This window comes from Malurus melanocephalus, unplaced genomic scaffold, assembly GCF_030028575.1.
Source record: "Malurus melanocephalus ecotype Western Australia unplaced genomic scaffold, MMel_1.1 scaffold_137, whole genome shotgun sequence".
In the NCBI taxonomy this organism is placed as follows: domain Eukaryota; kingdom Metazoa; phylum Chordata; class Aves; order Passeriformes; family Maluridae; genus Malurus; species Malurus melanocephalus.
Window position 1 is genome coordinate 641,729 of NW_026623369.1, and position 21,571 is coordinate 663,299.

The 21,571-nt window shown below is 49.3% G+C and overlaps 2 protein-coding genes across 6 annotated transcripts in view; one reads left to right on the top strand and one right to left on the bottom strand.

Annotated features, from left to right (window-relative positions):
* Positions 1 to 21,571, top strand: part of CXCL12 (C-X-C motif chemokine ligand 12) — a 137,639-nt gene that overhangs the window by 3,255 nt on the left and 112,813 nt on the right. Inside the window, exon 1 of one of the 2 annotated variants that reach the window (XM_057370979.1) lies at positions 8,895 to 9,720. The exons of the other annotated variant lie outside the window; for it this stretch is intronic. Within the exon in view, the coding sequence (XP_057226962.1) occupies positions 9,650 to 9,720 (71 nt within the window). The 5' untranslated portion in view covers positions 8,895 to 9,649. Of the gene's footprint in view, positions 1 to 8,894; positions 9,721 to 21,571 lie in introns of those variants that run through there. 2 annotated transcript variants of the gene reach the window in all.
* TMEM72 (transmembrane protein 72) lies at positions 1,912 to 10,930 on the bottom strand. 4 transcript variants are annotated; one of them, XM_057370977.1, is made up of 6 exons: positions 10,368 to 10,419; positions 7,264 to 8,044; positions 6,494 to 6,560; positions 6,026 to 6,089; positions 5,200 to 5,339; positions 1,912 to 5,014 (listed from the first exon to the last, which is right to left on the bottom strand). In XM_057370977.1, the coding sequence occupies exons 4-6, from the start codon at positions 6,034 to 6,036 to the stop codon at positions 4,554 to 4,556; spliced, it is 612 nt and encodes a 203-aa protein (XP_057226960.1). In that variant the 5' UTR covers positions 6,037 to 6,089; positions 6,494 to 6,560; positions 7,264 to 8,044; positions 10,368 to 10,419; the 3' UTR covers positions 1,912 to 4,553. The 4 variants fall into 4 exon arrangements, with proteins under 4 accessions (XP_057226960.1, XP_057226958.1, XP_057226957.1 ...); XM_057370975.1 differs by lacking the exon at positions 7,264 to 8,044 and having other exon boundaries at positions 6,026 to 6,097; positions 10,368 to 10,511; XM_057370974.1 differs by lacking the exons at positions 6,494 to 6,560; positions 7,264 to 8,044 and having other exon boundaries at positions 6,026 to 6,097; positions 10,368 to 10,930.

Here is a 21,571-nt window from a genome sequence, read left to right on the forward strand (position 1 = left end):
TTTTTTTTTTCCTGTCTGAAATGTGGATTCCCTCTTTAGTCTGTGACCCAAAGACCTGGGTTGAGTCCTGGTGTTTTGCCTAGAGCCTCAAAACAAGATTCAATCAGGTCACATGCTGAGTGAACAGTTGTCTAGAATTAGAATCCACAAGGTACCTCAATCATTTATTAGGAAATAACCTATGCAATCATTTTACCAGTGATATGCMAGCTGCCAAAAGATGGCTGGAAGACATATTCCTGCTTTTGTATCACACCAAGCAGACAAGGGAGCTGACAGCTCCAAGCAATCCAGACAGGTTTTGGATCTAGTTTTGGTTCCTGTAACTTCCCACACAGCCCAAAATGCAGGAGGCCAGACTAAACAGAAACTGCATTTCTGCCCCAGCATATGAGAGAATCTCCTGACTGGGATAGGTGAAGGTGCAKGGTTGCAGGTGTGTGAGCATGCAGCATTGGAATCAAGTGGAGACAGGCCCTCTCCTGCATGTGGACATGACTCAATACTGAGTTAGAAACCACCAACGCCACTGATGCTGACACCGGTGTTTGCTGACACAAGGGTTGCAGTTACAGGTTCAAGCAAGGGCACTTCTGATTTCAAGTACTGACAATGCAGAAACAACACTTTTCTCTCCAAGTGAGCCTTATTTTCTTAACACTGCTGTTGTTTGGATAAAACATTCATTTTCATGTTTCAAAAATGCAGCAGTGCTCAGAGAACCTGGAGACCATAGTCCTGGAAGGGATTTAGGGGGTTTGGCACCCCTAAACCCCTTGGGTTTAGCACCCAAATCCCTGGTGGGAGGGGGGAGCATGGTGGTGGTGTAGGTAGTGTGCCTGTCTCCAGGGCTCTGCAAAAACTACTTGTGCACTGCAAGAACAAAGGAATTGTAACTGAAGCTTATTCAGGAAAACCTGGTTTTCCTGAATATGAAACTTAAAATGGAGTAACTGCTTGCAACACACCAGTTCGCTAAGTTTTGATGGGGGCTGCCAAGTAGCACTGTGGAGTGTTTCCACTAYACATGTACATGTAAAGCAGGGAAATTTTCCCTGATGTAGGGGAATCTTTGGTGGAAATTTTGAAGGAAACAATTTCTGGCAGGATTACCTCACAGGGTTTTACCTTACACATGTATTTCTTTTGGATGATTCATCTCATTTCCTTTCAGTATGTGAATCCACAGGAGTTTATAGCTTTATGCACTCTAACTCAGAGGATTAATCTCAACGGACCAGATGAGTAATGAATTCTTGCAATGCAGGCAAAAATTATATAGCAGAGTTCATGTAGTGCTGTATGGACTTAGGGTTCAGGCAGCTCAAATTCAGATGCTGTGCACTGCAAAGTTCATAGCATCAAGTTCTTCCTCTTTTTCTTTCCCTGCAATTACCATGCATATATGAGAGCTTTTCTCATACAGACCCCCCACAGCCCTCTACAGCATCTCTGGTGCTTTCAGTAGACCCTGGGATGACTCTCGCAGCTAGATGTAGGGAGAGGGGCCAACAGAGAAGAGCACACTTGAGTGAATAATCTCTGAGGCCTCTGCAAAGTCATCTGACACCCCCTGAGGCTGAACATTTCCTCTGCACTGGGTTTTAAAGRAAGCCTGAGGCTTTGTTTCTCCAAGCAGCTGAGCTGCTCTAACAGCCTGCTGCCTCTGAAAGGGGTTCTTTTATCTGCCATCCCTTTCATTTGTGGCTGGCTCTCCCTGAACTTCTTTGGCTCATTACCCAAGAAGATAGCCACCTGCTTTCTTTTTCCTAATTATTGTTCTCTGGGCTAACAGGTCTGARCGCTGATGGAGCTGGAAGATGGCACCAGGGGTGGGATGGGTGGTGARGAGCAGAGCAGGGGTTGCACAAATGGACTCCTTGGCAGGGAGAGCCTGGGAARCAGCTCAGGTGTGGTTTGAGGTGCACCATCTCTGCCTCTGAAGGAGCATCCACTTCCCCAGCATGGATGCAGGCTCTTGGCAGGCTCCAGGGTGAGTCAGCCATGGACCTTAAGTGAACAGCCAATTTAATACCACAGAAAAGACAAGCAGCTTTTATTTCCAGCCTTTATCTCCTGAGCTGGGGGCTGGAGAAGAGTCAGGCCAGTACAAGGGAGCAGGCAAGGAAAGCAACCAGATCCAATGCTGGCTCCATGAAGGCTGAAAAAACACTTTACCTGTAGGTTCCTCCAGTCTTGATTCTGAAGGGAAACCTACAATAGACTTTTGAAAGATGAGCCTAAAAATTGAAACCTAATTCTGCAGACACTAACAAYGGCAAACTCATTTTAAGCACTTCACAGAGTTACGGAATTTGCTCCCTACACACTGCAKGGTGCCAAAGGTGCTGTCACCACCTTGCTTTGGCCCTTGCCAGCTGGCACTGCTGCCCACAGGTACAAATCATGGGGTAGCTGATCGAGTAAGGGCTGAGGGATGAAAGGCAGAGCAGCTGTTCCCACCCAGGCTGCCCAGGAGCTTTGCTGAGGGCTAGAGAAATACAGACTTTCTCTTGTCAGCAGATTGCTTGATGTATCAGGAGCAGTGCCTTTTCAATGAAGTTTATCTCCCTGTGTGCAATTAATTATGCAATGCTCAAAGAAGAGCCTTGGATGATTCAGAAAGCTGACTTTGCTAATGAGTGGCTCTAATTGCAGARCAGAAGTGTGGGTGAACTGGGAGCCAGCTCCAAGCACAGCCTATTTGGGTAGAGTTGGCCAGGGTGGGTGTCCTGTTAGCATGACTGGGTCAGCATCTTGGTAGGTGCAGGTATGTTTCTCACCAACTTTAGAGGAAAATAGCTTTTTTTTTTTTTTTTTTTTTTAATTTCCTAATGTGATGAATACATCAGATTAAGGGTGAAGGTGTGGTTGGATCCTGGTTGAATCAGTGGTGCAGCATTAGGCTGTAACCAGGGTGCAATTTTCTGAAGACATTTTTACAGGTACAAATCCACCCTAAAGGCAGATGTGTACGTGACTCCTCCCCAGCACACCAGGATAGGGTGGAAGATTAATTTCTGCAGCCAGAAATTTMTGCATCCCTGTATCATGTTTAGAGCAGATTGATGCCAGCTATAATTTTAGATGTTGGTGATGCAATAAAAATTTTTTTGTCTATATCTCATTGTAGGACTGACAAGTGTGTGTAACCCCTCATCAGCTGCTCTTGTCAACAGCTTCATTATTAAACACAGGCAGTTAAATACTGTGAGACAGTCTTTCATCTTCTTCCTCATCCATATCACAAATTAGAAGTCACTTAAAAAGAGTTTATTAAAAAGTAGCACTGGTTTCTTAATTGCTTTCTGATTACATTTGGACCTACACTGCTYTCTTGGATGAACATGGTGATTACCACTCAGAGAGATGACATCTTAAATAGAAGAAATWATGTATTTTCAAGAAAAATGGCCAGCTTAACTGGATTCTACCTTATAAATAGTCTACCAGGTCTCAGGAACCTTCTCTAACTCCCCAGTGCTGTGTGTCTGGGCTCAGAGCACTTACAGCTTTTCATTCTAACAATGGTGACAGTGTGGCTTCTTGTCCCATGTCCAAGGGAACCTGAGCTCTTCCCACATGCCCTCAGGTGGGAGAGAGCCAAAGGGGTAAGTTGAACAGGAGAGAAATGCTTCATTATAACTGWATGGTCCTCAAAAGGCAGAAATTATGGTAGGATTAAGCCAGAGTCAATAACCAGGGCTCAGGGAGGAGCTGGCATGGAGGAAACTGGTGGGTCAGTATGGTAATTTTATTATTGCCCTTGCCCTCTGGGGGCCATAATTACACACATTGGAATTACACACAGTCCGCTGTGCCAGCATGGTGCTGAACCTCAAGACCTGGGCTGTCATATCATCCCRAAGTTCTTCTAATTCAAGGGGGCTGTCCAAGCAGGGGACACCTGGAAGGCCCTGCTCCAGCTGAGGTATCCCCAAGGCCAGAGGTGATTTCCCTGCTGGGCTCAGAGAGAGCCTGGGGAGGTGACAGGCAGGTGACATTAGCAGGGGTGTGTTCGGTCTCAGCCCACCTCCAAAATCATCTTCTGGATGTCTGAAGCTGCTGCAGAGGTGCAGGTGCTGCGAGGGACCCTGTGCTGAATGTGGCCCAGCCCTGAGCTTTTCAGCGGGCATTGAGGACCAGAGGGACACCAGAGGGACACCAGAGGGACACCAGAGGGACACCAGAGCCCCAGCTGAGGCTGCCCTGGGGCACAGCAGTGTCCCCTCCTCCTCCGTGCCAGCAGGGAGGCACAGGCATGGCTGTGGTGCCAGGCAGGAGCACTGCAGTGCAGTGTGGTGCTGAACAGGGGGTGACATGTCTGTGAGGCCCTGGGAGCAGAAGCCTCGCTGTGCTGGCCCTGCCTGGCTGAGCCACTGCCTGTCCCCCAGCCCTGTCACCACACGTGGGACCAGGTAGTGCAGGCAGCCCCTGAAGAGGGGGTGGTGCAGTTGTCACCCTGAAAGTGAAGGGCAGAAGGCAGAAGTTTGGCTGCTGGAGCATCTGTCCCAGGGCAGCAGGCCCGTCCTGCCCTCATTCCTGCTGAGGGCTCAGAAGAGGCCGGTGGAGCTGAGCGGAGCAAGGATGACAGGGGCATCGGGCGGGGTGAGGATGGGTGTCGTGTCCGACGTGGTCTCCTCAGCCTCGCTCTCCATATCCTCCAAGCTCTCGCTGACAGAGGGGATGATCTGCACCACCTTCTCCTGGAAGTGCACTTGCTTGCGAGGGACTGCCATGGTGGCTGCTTGGGCAGGAGTTTCTGGGGCCGAGCCCCTGTCCTTGCTGCCCTTCAGGATGCTCTTCATATGGCCCAGAAGCGACTGGTGCTGCTCTCTCTGGGCCCCGTGGAAGGTGTAGGTCTGCTCTGTGTCACCAATGATGGTCGGGGTTGCCACAGTGGCCGACGGGTCCACGTACTGGCCCGCCTGAGGATGTGTCTCTTTGTGCCCCGGGCTCTTCCTCCTCTTGCTCAGCAGGAAGTAGGCCAGGGCGGTGAGCACCAGCATGGACCCTGGGGAGAAGGCCRTGATGGCTGAGGGCTGGGCCAAGTGGGAAGAGTTTGCCAAGCAGTGCTCGGTCTGGCTAGCCCAGCGCCATCTGCCACCAGCCCAGCTCCCTGACCATCCCCGCTCTTGCTGGCCCTTGACTGACCATGCCCCTCTTCCATCCGCACTACTCCCCACCCAAGCTTCTCACCAGGGATGGTGAYGTGCCAGACGAGGACAGGATGCAGGAAGCAAGCCACTGACAGCAGCGTGTACCCCAGAAATTTCTGGAAGCTCCCTGGGTGTCTAGCTCGCTTCCAGCAGGACTGTGACAGGGATTCAGGCTTGTGACTGGGGAGAGAAAGAGAGGTCCTTGTGGGATGAGGCATCAAGCACATGCCAAGAAGATTTGGATCTAACCATCACTCATCTAGATGTGCAGATCCTCGCTCTGGTTTGCAGGAAATGGGTGTGTTTGTCAGAGGAGGTAAGCAAAGCTGAGTATCTCCTGTTGGGAGGAGCATTTGCCAGARGGCAGCATCTCAGCACCTCACTAATCAAGTTCCTATGAGCTGGGGTAAGATGCTGCCTCTGAGCTCTGAGGACTTGTGAGTTTATGCTGGAAGACAGCAGCAGCGCTCAGCCTCTGAAAAGGCCATAAGGACCGTCTGCATTTTAACTTCAACTTGTGCGCTGTCTCTGGAGGGAGCTGAAGCTCACTCAGGGGATCTGGCTCTTCCCTCAACCCCAGTACCTTGTGCCTTCATGTTGTGTTAAAACAGATGCTGGAGACCAGGGCCTGTTGTGCTGATGCTCAGCAAACTAAGGCACAGGCCTGGGTTAAAACACAGATTTAAAGGGCAGTGGACACACACCCATTTACCTCCCCCCTGTYTGAGGACACTTGCCTTGGCATTAGGGGCAGGGCCTTTGGTGTGGCACTGGCAGCTCCCCCAGGTCTGGGGCTGCCTGAAAGGGGCAAGGTGCCTTAGGGAGGTCCCACTGTGGCTGGAGAGTTGTGGGCAGGGTCTACTCACGTGAGGCACATCTCCAGGAACAAACTGATAAAGAAGAAGCCTTCACAGACAGTAACTGCAACTCCTGAAAAACTGAAAGGTGGAGCTGTCAGGGGAGCAGGGCTGTGCTTGTGTATGTTCGCCAGGTAGGCAAAAAGGGCACAGGGGGCCAGAATTTACTGCCCAGCTCCCAACACAGTCTGTCATTTGAGGTCTGAACACCCACAGCTCATCTGGTTCGTGAAGGAAAACTCACAGCTCTTCTGTCCCTGGGGAGTGAACTTGCAGCCAGTGTCACCTCTGGCCTGCCTGAGTCTGCAGTAACATCTTTTCTAACAGAAATAGGTTATTTACTTTGGGGATCTGAAAGCCCCAAAGCCTTGGACACTGTTCCCGGCTGCTTTTGCAGTCTAGTCTGGTGCTACACATGTTGGAGGGGTTGACCTTGTCACCCCTGCYAGCTCTGATTTCAAGGACAAAAATACTCACAGCAGGTAGAAAGCCAGGCTTTTGAACTGTCCTCGCTGCAGAGTCTCTACGCCCACACCAATCAGCACTAGAAAGAGAAGGTAGGAAAGATGCTGGCTGCAGGGCTCGTTCCCAGTTCCCTTGGGTTAGTTCCCAGCTCCCAGGATAGATGCTCCCATTCCCCCAGGGGCTAGCAAGGCTGCTCCTCCCATGCAGGGCAGCACCTTAGGGCTGCCAGCACCAGTGATTCATGCTGACACAGCAGCCCACTCAGAGCTCAGTGCTGCCCTTGACATGCACTCCTGAAATCCATCCCACCCCATTATTGCAGCCTTCCYGCTGTGTGGGCTGGGGAAAGGTGCTCTGGGAATGCCAGCTGGCCTTGGACAGTGTGGGATGGGAGCAGCAGGGTGCTGGGACCATTCAATCCTGGGCTGTGCCACCACGTCTCAGCTGCCACAGGGCCCAGTGCCCAATGCCCCACCCATCTCTGCCCAGGTCCCCTCAAGTGCCTGCCAGCCCCTTGCCCTCCCTGCTTGCCCAGGCCTGCTGCACCCAACACGTGGCTGCAGTGCAGGGGAGCTGTGCCAGCTGCCTTCACAAGGGGCTGTAGCCATAGCATCAAGATCCTTTSCTAGCCAAACAGAAAAACATATAAYGGGAGCAGGCAGATCAAAAAYAGGGAATGAACGTTCCCTCAGTGCCCCAGCCAGTACAGCACACCAGGGAGTCAGTTTAAGGGAGATTAAGAGAATTAGCAAGGCTAAAATCTTTGATGGATTGGCCAATACCTTCAGGGGACAGAAAATTTCCTTCARCATTCTTCAGTTCACTTCAAGACCATTTCTAAAGCAGAGCAGAAATGTTATGCCTCACACCAGCTGCAGCAAGTTGCTCAGTACATGCCAATGGCCAGAATGTCACCCTGGACAGTCTCCTGTCTGCACCTGATGTCTCCACCCATCCACTGGTGCTCAGGAAGTTCCCCACCAGTCCTGCACAATGSACACTGGCCAAGGTTTGAGGTGCAGGTTGGATCCATCTCTCTGAGCTGTGGTTTGCCCGATCTGGAGAAGGGTACCAGGCCCCCAAACAAGAACTCAGATCAGTGTCCATCAAGACTGCAGGGTAGGTCAATGCCAAGGGTCAGCTYTCCCATCTGAGCTGAAAGAAAGCCCTCTGTGTTTTCCCTGTGTCACCTGCTGCTGCTGGCCCCTGTCAGCCAAGGGAACACATGGGGCCCATGTGCCACCCTCCTACACTGCCTTTCCAGYCCTGAGCAGAGCACAGGGAAATCAGTCTCATCAGAGGGCTGTGAAGCTGCAAGAGCTGTGTAATCCTACATGCAAAGCACTGTCTTTTAGTATCTTGTGACTGAGGATCATTCTTTATAATCTTCCTAACAAAAGTGGTGTTCATTCATTCTCATTCATTCATTCTCTCATTCATTCCTTGTGGATGAATGCAGAATTCTACAGCTTGGCTGTTAGCTCAAGCCTCTGCTCTGGATGGGGAGATTTCCTCCTTTTGCACAGCTTCTGCTTTATCCACAAAGCTGYTTGGATGAAGAATCTGCAAGAAGAAAAGAACTGTTTCCGAGGTGTTTGTTTGGGCTAGTCACTGCCTTGATTTGGATCTTKTCCAAACCATGTGGCTAAAGGCACATGATTAGGAATTAAATGGTTGAAAGCATGAGAATTAAGAAATAAGTAGGAACTCTTTCCTAGATGCAAAATCCCAAGGCCTAAAATCACTGAATTAGAGGTGTGCAAACACTGAAGCAAATCACAGGGATGTTTGACAACTCTTTGCTAACTTGTCCTAAGTTAGCCATTTTCTGATAAAAAGGAAACCCTATAGCCACTCCAAGATCCCAGGGGAAGGGGAGGTTTACRTTATGTGGGTAACCTGTATTTGCTAGCAGCATAAGGAGCTGGCCAGGCCTTCTCAGAATCAATTAGCAAGGCTGATGCACTCTCCCTTTCATAGTTTTTTTTCAAACAAAACCCATGGGAATCTCTTCTGCATGGTTTCCATTTCATGCAAAAACCTCACACACCTCATCAGGCACTGAACACTGCATCAAGCTGATTTCTTACTCCATTGAGACACACAGAGGAATGAAACACAGGCACATCCCATACTTCACTGGCCTTGTGGGAAAGTCAGGTGATACTGGGAATGCACCAGAGCTATGRAAAAGAACAGCGAGTTGAGTGCAGCTCTCTATGCTCTGTGATGCTCAGCAGACAGATAACTGCCCTGCTCATTTAAAGAAAAACTAAAAAAAGAGGTGCAGATGCTGCAAAATAATGAAAACATGCAGAAGAGAAAGATGATATTCCACTAACACACTTTCACATTGTAAATTACTTTCAATTTTCTTCTAGCTTTAGTTTTCTCATGGCAATAAGCCCACATGTTCTCCCAGGAAGGTCTCAAGGAGTTTACTTGGAGTTTTAAGTGAGAATATGACCAGCATGAGGCTCATATGGGCTCAAGRGGATGGGGATGAAGAAATGAAGAGATCTGCATTTTCTGATAAAAGCTGTGTCCCATCTCCCACTGCTGCAGTATCATCATGACACTCACTTATCTCCTGGGAGTTTGGGTAAACTCAGATCTCTGCCTGTTATCAGTATSAGTCCTTTAAAACACATTCCAGAGCCTCCATCATCCCAGCTGGGGTTTGTGTGTCCTTGGAAACCCATGCACTCTTCAGCTGACCTGTGTGCTTTCCACTTTGTCCCCAACTTGAGCAAAGTGTCTCTTTGTGACAGTCTGCAGCTGATAAAGGAAATACAAAGGCAGGAGGGCCTGCTGTGGCTTACTCTGCAGTGTCTGACTCTGAAATCCCTGGGGGTCTGAAACAGGAACCACAGGCACCAYCTCAAGTCACCTCTCACCAGGAACCTCCAGCCTTTAGACAAATCAGGCACTTTGATCTCCGCTTTACTGATGGGGAAACTGAGGAAGAGAGTGCTGCCTGTCCTGCCTCATAACATCTAGTCATCAACAGTGTCAGAGTCAACCCCTGAGCCCTCTGCTTTAGCTGATTGTCCRGGCCCCCTCTGGAGATGCTCCATGTGAGACGGTGCTCAATCCTCSTGGGTGAGATGCTGTGCCTGACACTCAGCTCCAAACACCTGCATTTCACCTGAAACCAAGCAGCTGGGTATGTCACCAAACCCAGAACACCCTGGTCCCAAGCAGACCCTGGCAGCGGGTGAGAGGATGCAACTCACCAGGTGGGTGAATTTATGATGTTTGTACTGCAGCTATAACCTGAGCGGCTCTGAGCTGCTTGCTAACAGGTTGCTAGAGAGGCAGAGMGGTGCTTCTGTAGTAACTATGCCATGATGGCTGGGATGGAACCTCTCCATCCTGCCTGGTACAGGACAGCTCACTGTGCACAGCACAAGGAGCTCCTCCTTCATCTTCACATCCCACAGAGTAGCCTGGCAGTTTGGCATAGCCATGAGTATTTTGCTTTTCAGTCTCATTCACATTTTGCCTGTGTCTTTATCTGTTTTAGAAGAATACATTTTAGTTTTCACTTTTTTTTTTTTTTTTTTTTTTTTTTTTTCTTTCTGATTTTTTTTTTTTTTTTTTTTTTTTTTTTTTTTTTTTTTTTTTTTTTTTTTTTTGCCCTCTGAATCTTGGTTCTTCCTTCCTGATGTCTTCCTATTCCTTCCACAGCATTTGGAAAGAGCCTGGCCAGGCTCTCTCCTATTCTGGGTTCCAAAGCAAAAACGAGCATGTTTCCTTGTCACCCTCACAGGATGGGGCAGTGACTGCCAGTGACAGACCTGGCCAAAGGCAGGGAGGGAGCCTGGTGGTCCCAACTCTCACTCAGCGCCTTTTAGTGCAAAAGAAAATGAGAATTTGCTCTTACCTGCTGCGGTGGAGATGCCCAGCAATCGGCAGGTGTACTCCAGGGCACTCCAAAATGCCTTGTGCTGCATGGTGAAGAGATGMAGGCTGCGGTACAGCCAGGCAGAAACTCCTCTTCAGAGCCCCCACCTGAAGCGCAGCCCAGCAGCTCCCAGAAGCAGGCAGAGCTGTCTCTCCCTGGACCGAGTGACCTTCCTGAAGGAAAGGGCAGTGCGGGCAGGACTGGCCACCTCCACGGGGGGAGGGTGGTCGGAGAATGAGCTGCCACCCCAGGGAACCGGCCAGCGCTGCTTCCTGCTGCTCCCGAGGGGGCTGTGGAGACCTGGCCTTTTCCTGCTCCTCGTCGGCCCGGGGGTGATTAATGATTGGTAAGGCASGGGTGCGGCTTCGGGAGCGTTTGTACCCCAAGTGCATGGGTGCACGGCCTTCYCTGCTCCCGAGCTGGAGGCTCTGGGAGCCCAAGCTGATTAAACGAATGTGAAGTCATTAKTGCTGTGCAGCTCCCGGCAGGTTAACCATTTGTGAGGATGACGATGTTTGCTCTTGGCGAGAGAGCAGCGCGYTTCTGGCAAGTCACGAGGGGCACCCCAGCCCCACAGCTCCTCAGCTGAGCCCCCAGCCATAGCTGCTGCTCACCATCCAGCTTCTGACTAGCGGGCATGGGAGGTGGCTGTGCTGCTGTGCAGTCACAGCCACAAAGAGATCAGATGTATTCACAGGGGTCCTACAGACGTGGGACTGCCATAGCAGGGGASATCTGTATTTCTGTTCTTGGGAACCCCAGGGAAATATGGTTTTATGTTGTGGCTACCAGAGCCATTTGAACAGCACCGGGATCTCACAAGTGCCACAACACGGGAATGGGCTGCACAGGTGCTCTGAGCTCTTTGCTTTGGATTTGGTAGACAGTCTGGGGGTYCTTGGCTTCTTTCTGCAGGACACATTGCCTCAGGGGAGGGGCAGCTCTAGGTATATCTGAAGGACAAGACAAGAAACCACTGTCTGTTCTGGACCCCAGCCCCGCTGTCCTGTGTGCTTGAATAGGATACATCTCACTGGAGGTCACAATCGAGCCCACCTCAGGGAAAAGGTGGTGTGGGCAGCAGCATCAGGGCATGGTAGGAGGGTCATGTGAGCACAGCACAGTCCCAGGGGGCAGCACGGWCGTGTGGTGCTGCAGGGCTTTGGGTTCACAGGTCAGTGAGCTCACCTTGTGCTGCAGCCGGCGTCTGGAGAGTCATTGCAGCCCCTGCCCCTCGCCGCACTGTCTGGGAAGCTGTTGTGGGCAAGGGATTGGGTGAATCATGCTCAACTCACACACAGACAGCCCTTCTGGGAGGGAGCAACCAGCTGAACCTGTCCCCWGCGATCCCTTCTCACATGCCTGACACCATGAAGCTGAGCCTGGTCTGTATGTGTTGTATGACTTGTCCTGGGGGCAGAGATGACATGTTCCAAGGACACAGTGACAGCTTCTCTTCCACAAGTTCTTGATGTAGATTTCAARCTGGGATTTTCCCAGGGCAGCCAAATGCCTGAGCTTATGAAATGGGTCCATGACTCCTGTAAATAACTGCTGATACTGGTTTTTTGAACATTCACAAGGTTGTGAGTGACAGGGATTTTGCAGCATGCAATCCTGACAAGATTTGGGCACAGTGCACATTTTCCACATGAAAAATGGAAAAGCCCACTGGAGAAGGGTTTCTAGAGCATCCTGAGGGGCAATGCTGAATGGTGCAAACTCAAATCGTCTTCTCTTTGCAGCGCTGGCACTGCCTTTGGGTGTTCCCATTTCCTCTTGTCCTCCTGCATGACCTCAGGTGTTTGATGGAACTTGTGTCTTATACAACTGCTGACTCAGTGGTGTGCCTTCCTTTTCAAGAAAGTGGGAAACAGAGGCAGCCAGCAGGCAAGGTCACATGAAGGCTGAGGAGAAGCCCAGCTGGGGTACCTGCTGCCCTCCTGCTATGGCTGGGCATTGCTTGGGTGATCCCATGGCATCTCATGGTGCATTGCTGGAGGCTCCAGAAGCACCTTCTCTCTCCAGAAATCACCAGAAAATGGCTTAAGAGCCCTGGGGTTTACAGAATGCAGATTCACAGAATATTCTGAGTTGGAAGGGATCCACAAAGGTCATCTAGTCCAACTCTTAAGTAAGTGGCCCATATGTGGGTTGACCCCACAACCTTGGTGTTACTAGCAGCATGCTGTAACTGAGCTAACCTTAGGGATTCCCAGGCTGTACAGGTTGTACAGTCTCTTTCACGTTGTGCAARCAGTCTGGATGCTTTTTTTCTTGCTGTCATACTCTTTTGTAAACACTGATTATTGAATTGAACGTGTCTCTTTACAAATGTGAAGAGTAGAAAACTACTTTAAAAGCAAATGGAGGAAAGGAAGACATAAGAGTTTTTCAGGATCACTTAGAGCCATGAACTTAGGCTTGAGGAAAAGCAGAAACACCACAGTGCGACCCTGAGTATAAGCACCCATCTCTGGTGGCAGTGCCCTTAGCCARCATGGAGAGTGCAGAATGCTGGGCTCTTACTCTGGCACTCTTACTCAACTTCACTGAGCTCTCACCCACAAAATAAATGACTTTGTCTAAGTGCCCTTGACAGCAATGTTTCCTTTCCGGAAAGCAACATGCCCCAGGGTTTTAAATAATGTAAATGTATGGGTGGCAGTGGTGGTCGTCATGGAGGAACAGAATCTATTTGGAAAAAGTAGATTAATACATTAACAATTTAAACCTTCCATCTCCTGCCCATGTTCCTTTGGCTACTGCCCAGCCTCCACCCTTTGGGTGGACCTACATTAGCCTTCCTGAGGGAGACCCTTGGCCTGGGGCAACATATGGTCTTCACTCACTCTTGCTGGGTGCACCAGTGTTTCTCACTCCAGTGCCCAGCAGGGTAGCATGGAGTGAGTTGGTATCCTCAGACTTCATTTGTATCGACACTTATTTAGCAGCTCCTTCTTTCATTTAGGATATTTTTGGCTAGTGCTCCTCAAAGCAACCTCACATGAACTTGATTTTTCTTAGTAGAAGGGTCCCTTTTTCTTCTGCCTCTGTTCAAGTGTGGAGATGGTACCCTCTAAGACCTCTGAGGGTGTGTTTTGATGAGGTTTTTAGGAATGAATTTACGCAGTCAGAAGAGAACTGACAACTTCTGAGCTTAGAGGGGTTTAATAGCCTGTAACCAACATTGCAGAACCTATGCACCAGCACAAGCTGTTCCAGGACACGTAACAGCAGTGGTCTCTGCTGCACATTAAGCCACCTCTCTTGCGCAGAGGCTTGCCATTCGCACTTTGGCTGCCAGCCAGGATTTGCATTTACAGTCTGCTTCCCGGGATATATGGGTTGATTTGAGAGGTATTTATCTCAGGGTTACAGTTTCATGGTGCTGTTGGTCTTTGTCTTCATCTGTCCCTCCTCATGCTTTGCTCGAGCCCGTTTTGCTGTGGCATGACCACCTTGGCCATTTTTCTGTGACCAAGGCYACAGAGCAGCATCTGTGTGGCTGCCCTTGTAAGGGTGTGGGGGAGCAGCACACTCCCCTCATGTTTRTCTCTGCAGAATGGTGATGCTGCAAGGGGGCTGCAGAGAGGGGAAATCCCATCCTGGGGCATAGGGTTCCACAAGCCATGCTCTAGAAGAAACCCACAGGAACATGTTTAACTTAACTTGCCCAGCATGTAAAAACAGCTCCCAAACTGCCTTGTACAATGTTTTGGAAGTCTGTTTCTGATAYTTCTCCTCCGTCCTCAGCCCTCAGCTATAGCCACCATATCAGGTAGCCTTGCTCAGCTGCCTTGGTCCCCTCTCTGAGCAGCAGAGGTGCTCCCACCAGTGTCCAGCTGAGACAGACTGACASCAATGCTCTCCCTTGGCCACCAGAGCTCAGAGCCTTTGCAGTGGTGCCATGTGCCACCTCCCTGTACCCTCCTTCCACCAGCTCGCCTGCCACAGAGAGGAAATGGACTGTCACACAGCCAGCTGATGGACGGTGGACCCAGYCGACTGGCAGCACCAGGGAACTGCAGCTGCGGGGTCACTGGGTACGAACATCTTGCAGTTAGCAGGAGTTTCCCCGGAGGTGCACAGCTTTCCAAACCAGTCTGACTGAACCGACAGCATCCTGAGGCGAGCTTGGCAGAGCTACTTCCTTTTCCGAGCCAGGGAAAAACATGGCAGAGGGCTGCCTGAAGTCACATAACCAGCTAAAGAGAAAATCTTAAGTGTGCCCCCTCTTCCTTTTTTCTAACAGGAAATCGTGCCCTCCGGAGTCTCCAAACCTAGGGCCGTGCTAGGGATGCCCGGCAGGGGACAGCAGGACCCCACCACTGCACGGAGAGCCCGGCTGCTCCCTGTGAAAGGCAGGCTGCAGCCAGCCCCCTATGAGGTGGGGATGAAAGGACACCATTAAGTTTTACTGTTTGAACAAGAAAAGCATGATAGACACCACATGGATGTGAAGGGGACCGGGAGAGCCCAGAGCTGCAGCAAACACAAATTAGTAAGTGTCCTGTTTTGCTTTATGCTCTGCAATCAAAGGAATCAGCACGCTGCCGATCGCTCATCTGCTCCTCTGGGAGTTTCCCACCCCACCAAAATGCCAAGGCTCAGCAGTACACTGCCCCAATTGTCCCACATTCGACCAGCCAGCCCCAGAGGGCTTTGGTGCACAGTCCAGTGCTGCAGGCTGAACCAGCAGAGAGGGTGAGTTGGAGAGGCTGGTGAAGAGCCTTGGTACTCACAGCCCCTCATGGAGACCCTCTCACTGCTGGCACAATTGGAGAGACTGTGTTTATCCTGGGCCCAGGCCTGGCATTTGCACAGGCTGTGCCTTATGCCTGGCCATGGCTGGGGCTGAGCTCTCATGCAAACACCCAGTGTTGCGGGGGTGGTGCCAGAGGAAGGGGACTGAGGTTGGTGCCTCTGTGGCAAAGGCAATCTTAAGCAGAAAATGGATGCAGGAACACTCTGATGCACTTTTGGGGATCTCACAGACCCCTACAGCACCTGTATCACCGACTTGCTGGTGATTCCTGTTTCCCTGTGAAATCCGCAAGCCTCCTTCCCCCAGCCCCAGCCTAACACCCCTCGGTCAGGAAAGTGCCCTCCCAGCATRTCAGCAAGAACTTCCTTCTCTTATTTGGTTACCTGATTGACACCAACCTTAGAAGCTTTCCAAAAAGTGGACTAACACTGGTTCCCTGTGGCAGCGTGTGAGGGGCTCCTGGCTGGCCATCCACACGGTCTCAGCTCTGCTCAGTACAGCTGGAATCAATCCCCATCGCAGTGCCGCTCTGCTCTCCAGGGGGGTGGGCTGAGCTCTGTGTGCTGAGCAATGTGTGCTGAGCTTGTGACATTTTACATGGTATTTGGCAGAGAGATGTGTGATCAGGATGTATGCACACATAAGCAAGTGTAYGTATGTATGTGTTGAAAACCCATGTGTTTTGCTTAAACTAAGCTGTAATAACAAGAACTATCAAAATTACATTTATTTATTATGCATTTGATCTCCAGTTCCACAGCAGGGCTCCCAGAACTTGGTGTCCAGCTCCCAGAACCACATGATTATGCAAGACTCTCCATGAAAACACATTTCTAGCTCACAAAATAGCAGAGAAAAAACTGCAGAAAGAGACTCAAAATCCAGAAGAAAGAAAGACCCTAAGTGAAATCTTTATTTGCTATTATAAGTAGTATTATTTCTATTTGTGTGATTTAAATGCATGATCTTTGGGGGACTAAAGTAGAGATAAACGAGGAATGTCACAGTGGAAATAGGAAGAGAGGACGTCAGAAGAGCTGAGATTAAGTTCAAGGCACCAAYTCCAAGTCTAAGCCCAAAGGCAAGAAGTACCTTCGATCTCAGCACTTCTCAGCTGCCTGTGAAGTTTCTTGGCTGACAGCAGTGTGAGTGGTTAGGAGGACTGAGACAGGAGTGGAGCTGGGAGCTGCAGAACACCACGAAAGCAGCAGAGGCCTGACAGGGATAGGGGTGCTCTCCCAAACTRGAAAGGGGCAGGGGATTCCAGCCAGCAGGATGCATGAGAATGTGTTGTTTCTAGCCAGCAGGCTACAGTGAAAGAAGTCCAGCCTCACACCACAGATCACAAAAAAGCAGAATCCAGGGGGCATCAAAGCCGCAGTGCAGAGGCAGAAAAATTACCCATKAAATACTCCAGAGCAGCCTCAGCCTATTTGTACAGAACTGAAGAAGAGATTAAATCAATCACACATTTGTCTGAATCTGCCCTTCAGCTGCTGCTGGGAGCCCTGAATGAGGATTGTAGCTTGCTCTCAAAGCTAGCCAGTTCCTTCCTCAGTAGCTGCCAGTGCATATGAGCTTGGGCTGTCACTGTGGGTGTTTGAACTGCTGGCCAAGCTGCTCTAAGGTTCCATCTCCCTTCTTCCAACCTCACCATCGCTTCAACTTCCACTCCACAAAAGAATTCTATTATCAGCTGTCACCCTGGGAGACRGCAACTTGCAGCAGCAGTGCAGGAGCCACATGTACACGTGAGATGTGTCCACAAGGGGTTGCTTCCCCTGGAGCAGTGTGACATGTTACAGCGTTCTCTGTGTGCAGACTGACTCTCATCACTGAGACCCAACCACGAGGCCAACAGGAGTGCTGTGTCCACATAAAGTAAATGTTCTCAGCTTTTCTATTGCACTGATTCACTTCCATTTTGAATGGGGAAACTGARGCAGGGTGATGCCTTATTCCAGATAGTGTCATGCTGCATGTCAGCAGCACGGCTTACTCAAGGATGATGAATCTTGTCTGCCAGTCTGTAAGCCTTCATCTCCCTTGTGAAATCCAGTGCTAGCTCTCAATCRAGGAAGTTACTTAGCTAAACTCTAACCTACATCCATGATTCATTCCTTGAACTATAAGTTGTGCTGTGATGATGAAGAGTGTGATCCACCCCTGTGTGGAACAGGTCTGTAACAAGACTAAAATACCACCCTAACACCACAAAATAAGGCTGATGTTTTACTTATTCCTGTAGAGAGAGAAATTGCCACCATGGGAGGAAATCCAGTAGTGCAAAAGGAGCTCACAGAGAGATCAAATATTCATGTGCAGGCTTTTGGTCTGGAGTATTTTTCATAAGGAAGGCTGGTGGAACAGCATTTTATCARYTAGTRGGAGGAGGGAGTGCTAGTAACTCAKTATAAACAAGCTCTGTGCATAAGCTTTAGCCCACAGACATTCATCCATCCATCAAAAACGTTTGACTCTGCCCTCTTTTCTGGCAAAGGSGACTGGTAACTTCTCCCTGCATGGGAGCAAACAAGGTGTTCACAGCAGTGATTGATGCATATGGTGGTTGAGACATATCAAAGAGCCTGTTTGCTGCATTTCCAGTCCCAGTGAGCAATTTCTAGAAGGGTTTATGCAGATAAATAACCAGGGAGATTTATGAGAAGCAATACAAAACATATGTTTTTGGCTGCAGAGATGTAGAAATGCTCAAGGACTTGGAAGCTGTGTAGCTGAGGTTATTTATAAAAGTGTTCCTGTTAGYAGGATTTATTCTGGGGCTTCATTTTACTTGGCATTGCCTCCAAAAGGCTGCAAAGCAAACAAGCAAAGCAGGATCCATCACCTCTTTTACTATGTTGTCTAAAAGAATTTCAAGGATATAGCTTTCAAACCAGAAATTTGGTCATGTCACCTGTACTTGGGGCTGGGAATAGGAAGAGGCTGAGAGCAAGGTGAAGTAGCAGCAAAGGAGACAGACCTGGAGATGGAAGTTGGATGAGGTCAGATGAGTCCATGGAGAGACCCCAGATGGCAGCGCTGTCTCCCAGCCTAGGCACAGAAAAAATGGGTGCTTACCTCTGGAASCCTTGTGATCCTGCCTGGCTAGTGTGATTTTGAGAGAGGAGAACATCCTGGCCTTACCTGGAAAGCTGGGATGTAAATTTTAATTTGTCCATCATGTCAGGTGAGTCTGTGGTAATGGGAATAAGTTTCTACCACTTATCATATTTGCCTGGCTTGGGCATCCCCTGCAATCCTGCATCCCACTGGTGTGTTGTACTCTCTTTGCACTGGGATCCAGTCCCTAAATCCATTGTGGGCTCATTTGTGCCTGCTGAAGGTTAAGAGCAGGCTCAATGCTGTGTTAGTGTGAYAGTGAGACAGAGCCTGGGTGTGCTCTCACCACTGTCCCACCCTGAAAATTCACCCTCTTAGGAAGCTGTATGCCCTGGGCCACCTTCCTTCTGTTTGCTTTCATGGGGTGACACAGAGGACTATCAGCATGGGCAGCTTGACCAAAACCTCTTGAGTCTGAAGAGACTGAGTGACGACAGGCAGCCAAGTCACCTTCTAACTATCAGAAGGTGGCACCGGGGAGAGATTGCAGTCTCCACACCCAGTCCCACCACCCCGCATGCAGACCCTGACACACCCCCTCACCTGACAGAGGGTAGATCCCCTGTCACCATGGGACATTTTGCACAGGAAATGGAGGCACAGCTGTCTGGCAGCCTGAACTGCTCCAACACTTATTTTTTAAATCTGAGATGCTTCTGTTTCAAGAGGGAGCAAAAGAGTCACTCAAACAAATGATCCCCAACTGTCCCAATAATTTGTGCACCCCAATGAACACTGATGTGCACATATACCAGCAACACAAYGGTAAGATTTGTAACCCCTTCTGGYTGCAGGCCACTTASCCATAAAATTCCTCCCTACATYTCYCTGTCCCCYGACCCTCTCTCCTSCWTGTCTCCATCTCCTGGTGATGGAGGCAGATTTTGGCATGCCAGTAACTATCATTTTCTGCCATAGGCTTCTTATACTGCTTCTAAATCTTAGGCTCCCTTTCCCTGTGCAGGAGTGCAGAGCTTGGGACTTGCTTGGCAATCAGCCCTCCCATCGATGAAAGGCCCCCTGCCCTCATGTGTGCTCACCACATGGACCACTTTATTTACATAGCTGGGTCCACACATTTATATTTAGTACATTTGAGAGGCCACCATGGAATTAGAAAGCTAAAAATGAAGATGGAATAAAATATATGGAAGTTAAGGGGGGGATATGAGTGAAAACTGAGGATGCTGGAGGTTACTCCAGGGCTTTTTTGGCTATGTGGCCATGAATGCTGGAGTCCCCTGCTGTGAGCAAAAGGACCAGAAGTTGAGGTGACCTTTGGATATGAATCCAGGTTCGATTCAGGCCCTTCTTCCAACATTTTCACCACAATTCAACTTGAAATTGCAAAACCAACCCAGTCTTATAGACGATAAGACATCTGTATGTCTGTCAACATTTATACTGATTTGAAAAATTTTAGTTACCACATAAGTCTGACCAGAGTTAGGCCTGAGATTTCTCGATGCAGTGCTTTACCTCAGGTCTCTCAAGTGAGCACCCAGGAGATTTGCTGCTATTCCCTCACTGAATAACCCCTTCCCATAAAAAGCCATTCAATGACAGTTGGGAGCTGATTATGCATTCATCTTCCTCTACACCCTACACACACGGAGGGATTAGGATGGATCTGTTTCTGCCAGCATCTCCAGTGGCACACAGCCTGCTGCAGCTCTAGTGACCTCTCACCTGAAAGGTCTGCCGAAGGGAGTCTGTGATCACAAATAGCTTAAGTTCCAGCTGAACTGTTCTTTTTTAGCTTAAATGTATTTGGTAGAAATGTTGCATTTCGTTTATTCCTTTARCAGCTAGAGGCAGAGTAAATGAAACTTTCCCGAGTCTGAAGTACATAACTCTCCTTCAAGCTCCAGTGTTTGCCCAGTCATCCAGCATCAACAAGGGCTCCCCTGGTGGTTAGGCTCCTGGGCAGAGTTGGTGCTTCTCACCCAAGCTGGTGCTGTAAATGGTGCTAAATTATCGCTCATCACTCTTGTCGCTGGTAGATTTGTGGAGCTGCTGATTGAGGCCAGTTTGGGTTGTGGTTCCTGGGAGCAGGAAGGGCAGCAGGTGYTCCCCTGCCATGGCTGGGGCTGCTCCCCACACAAGCAAGGGGGGCYTGAGGGCCACCCAGCAGCCAGCTGAGTGCCAGCAATCTTCTCCTCCCCATGAGGAGATAAATTGCCCTCATGCACTCTGCTGTACTTTAATTATGAGGAGAATGGAAGAGTACTTCCCCCCGCACCGGCCCTAGAAAGAAACCTGTTGATGCCCTGGCACCCTGTTTTGTGCTTTGTTGGCAAAGAGAAAGCAGCTGGGCAAATGAGCTCTAAGTTCTCTTACTCTGATATTACCACTTTTAGCAGAAGTTATTAATGCTTTAGATTTATGTCTGCTTGCAAAACTCTCAGGTTGAATCCAGCAGCATTTTCTTATGAGTGAATGTTGCATCATTTAGCTTGAGTGAGAAGCCACCCTATTTTACTCTGCAGTGTGAAAAGYGAACTGAGGGCAGATTATACCCTATTTTGAGAGATATTATCTGTGCTGGTGAAAGAGTTTGTGGAGGATTAGTTTTCCCCTTGGCATGAGGAGAGACAGAAGTGAAGGCAGGATTTCGCCTTGGTGCTCTATGGCCTTGATAAATCAGGCACCACAAATCACTGCTGTTTTAGATACAGAACTTAGAAATTTCACATCCCTTAATGGGTGGGAGGTGGAAGTGCCCTATCTTTTGAGAAGATCCTCCTGTTTCTTACTTGCCTCTTAATTTAGTAGCTCCCAAAATAGCAAACCCATAGTACCTAGATTCATAATTCATAATTAAAACTCCTAACAGTGTTCAGGCTCCACTGTTGGCTTGACCTCTATTCCTCTRCACTGAGCATTCATCTCAAGGGATTCTTGCCCTCTTCTCAGGGAGGGCCCTGCGACTTTTCCCATTAAGTTAACAGAAGGTCATTTAATAGTCATAAAAATATTATGGATCCCTCCCACATTCCTCACCCATGGCAAAATACAGCAACAGGGAACAATCAGTGCTTTTTAGCTGGGCATCCAATAAATCTGGAGAGGTATTAGGCAGAACTGAAGTTCTACAGCTGTTGGGGTGGAGAGTGAGAGCAGATGAATGGCTTGGGAAATGGGGTCCTTTTTTGCCTCTGTCACTGTGTTTCAGGAATGTCTTTAAGAGGTATAAATATTATATTTGTTAAAAGTACTTGCTTTGTGTTCATTTGTCAGCTGTGTTATGTAGGAAAGTAAATTCAACAAAATTGAAGTATTTTTGCAGAGA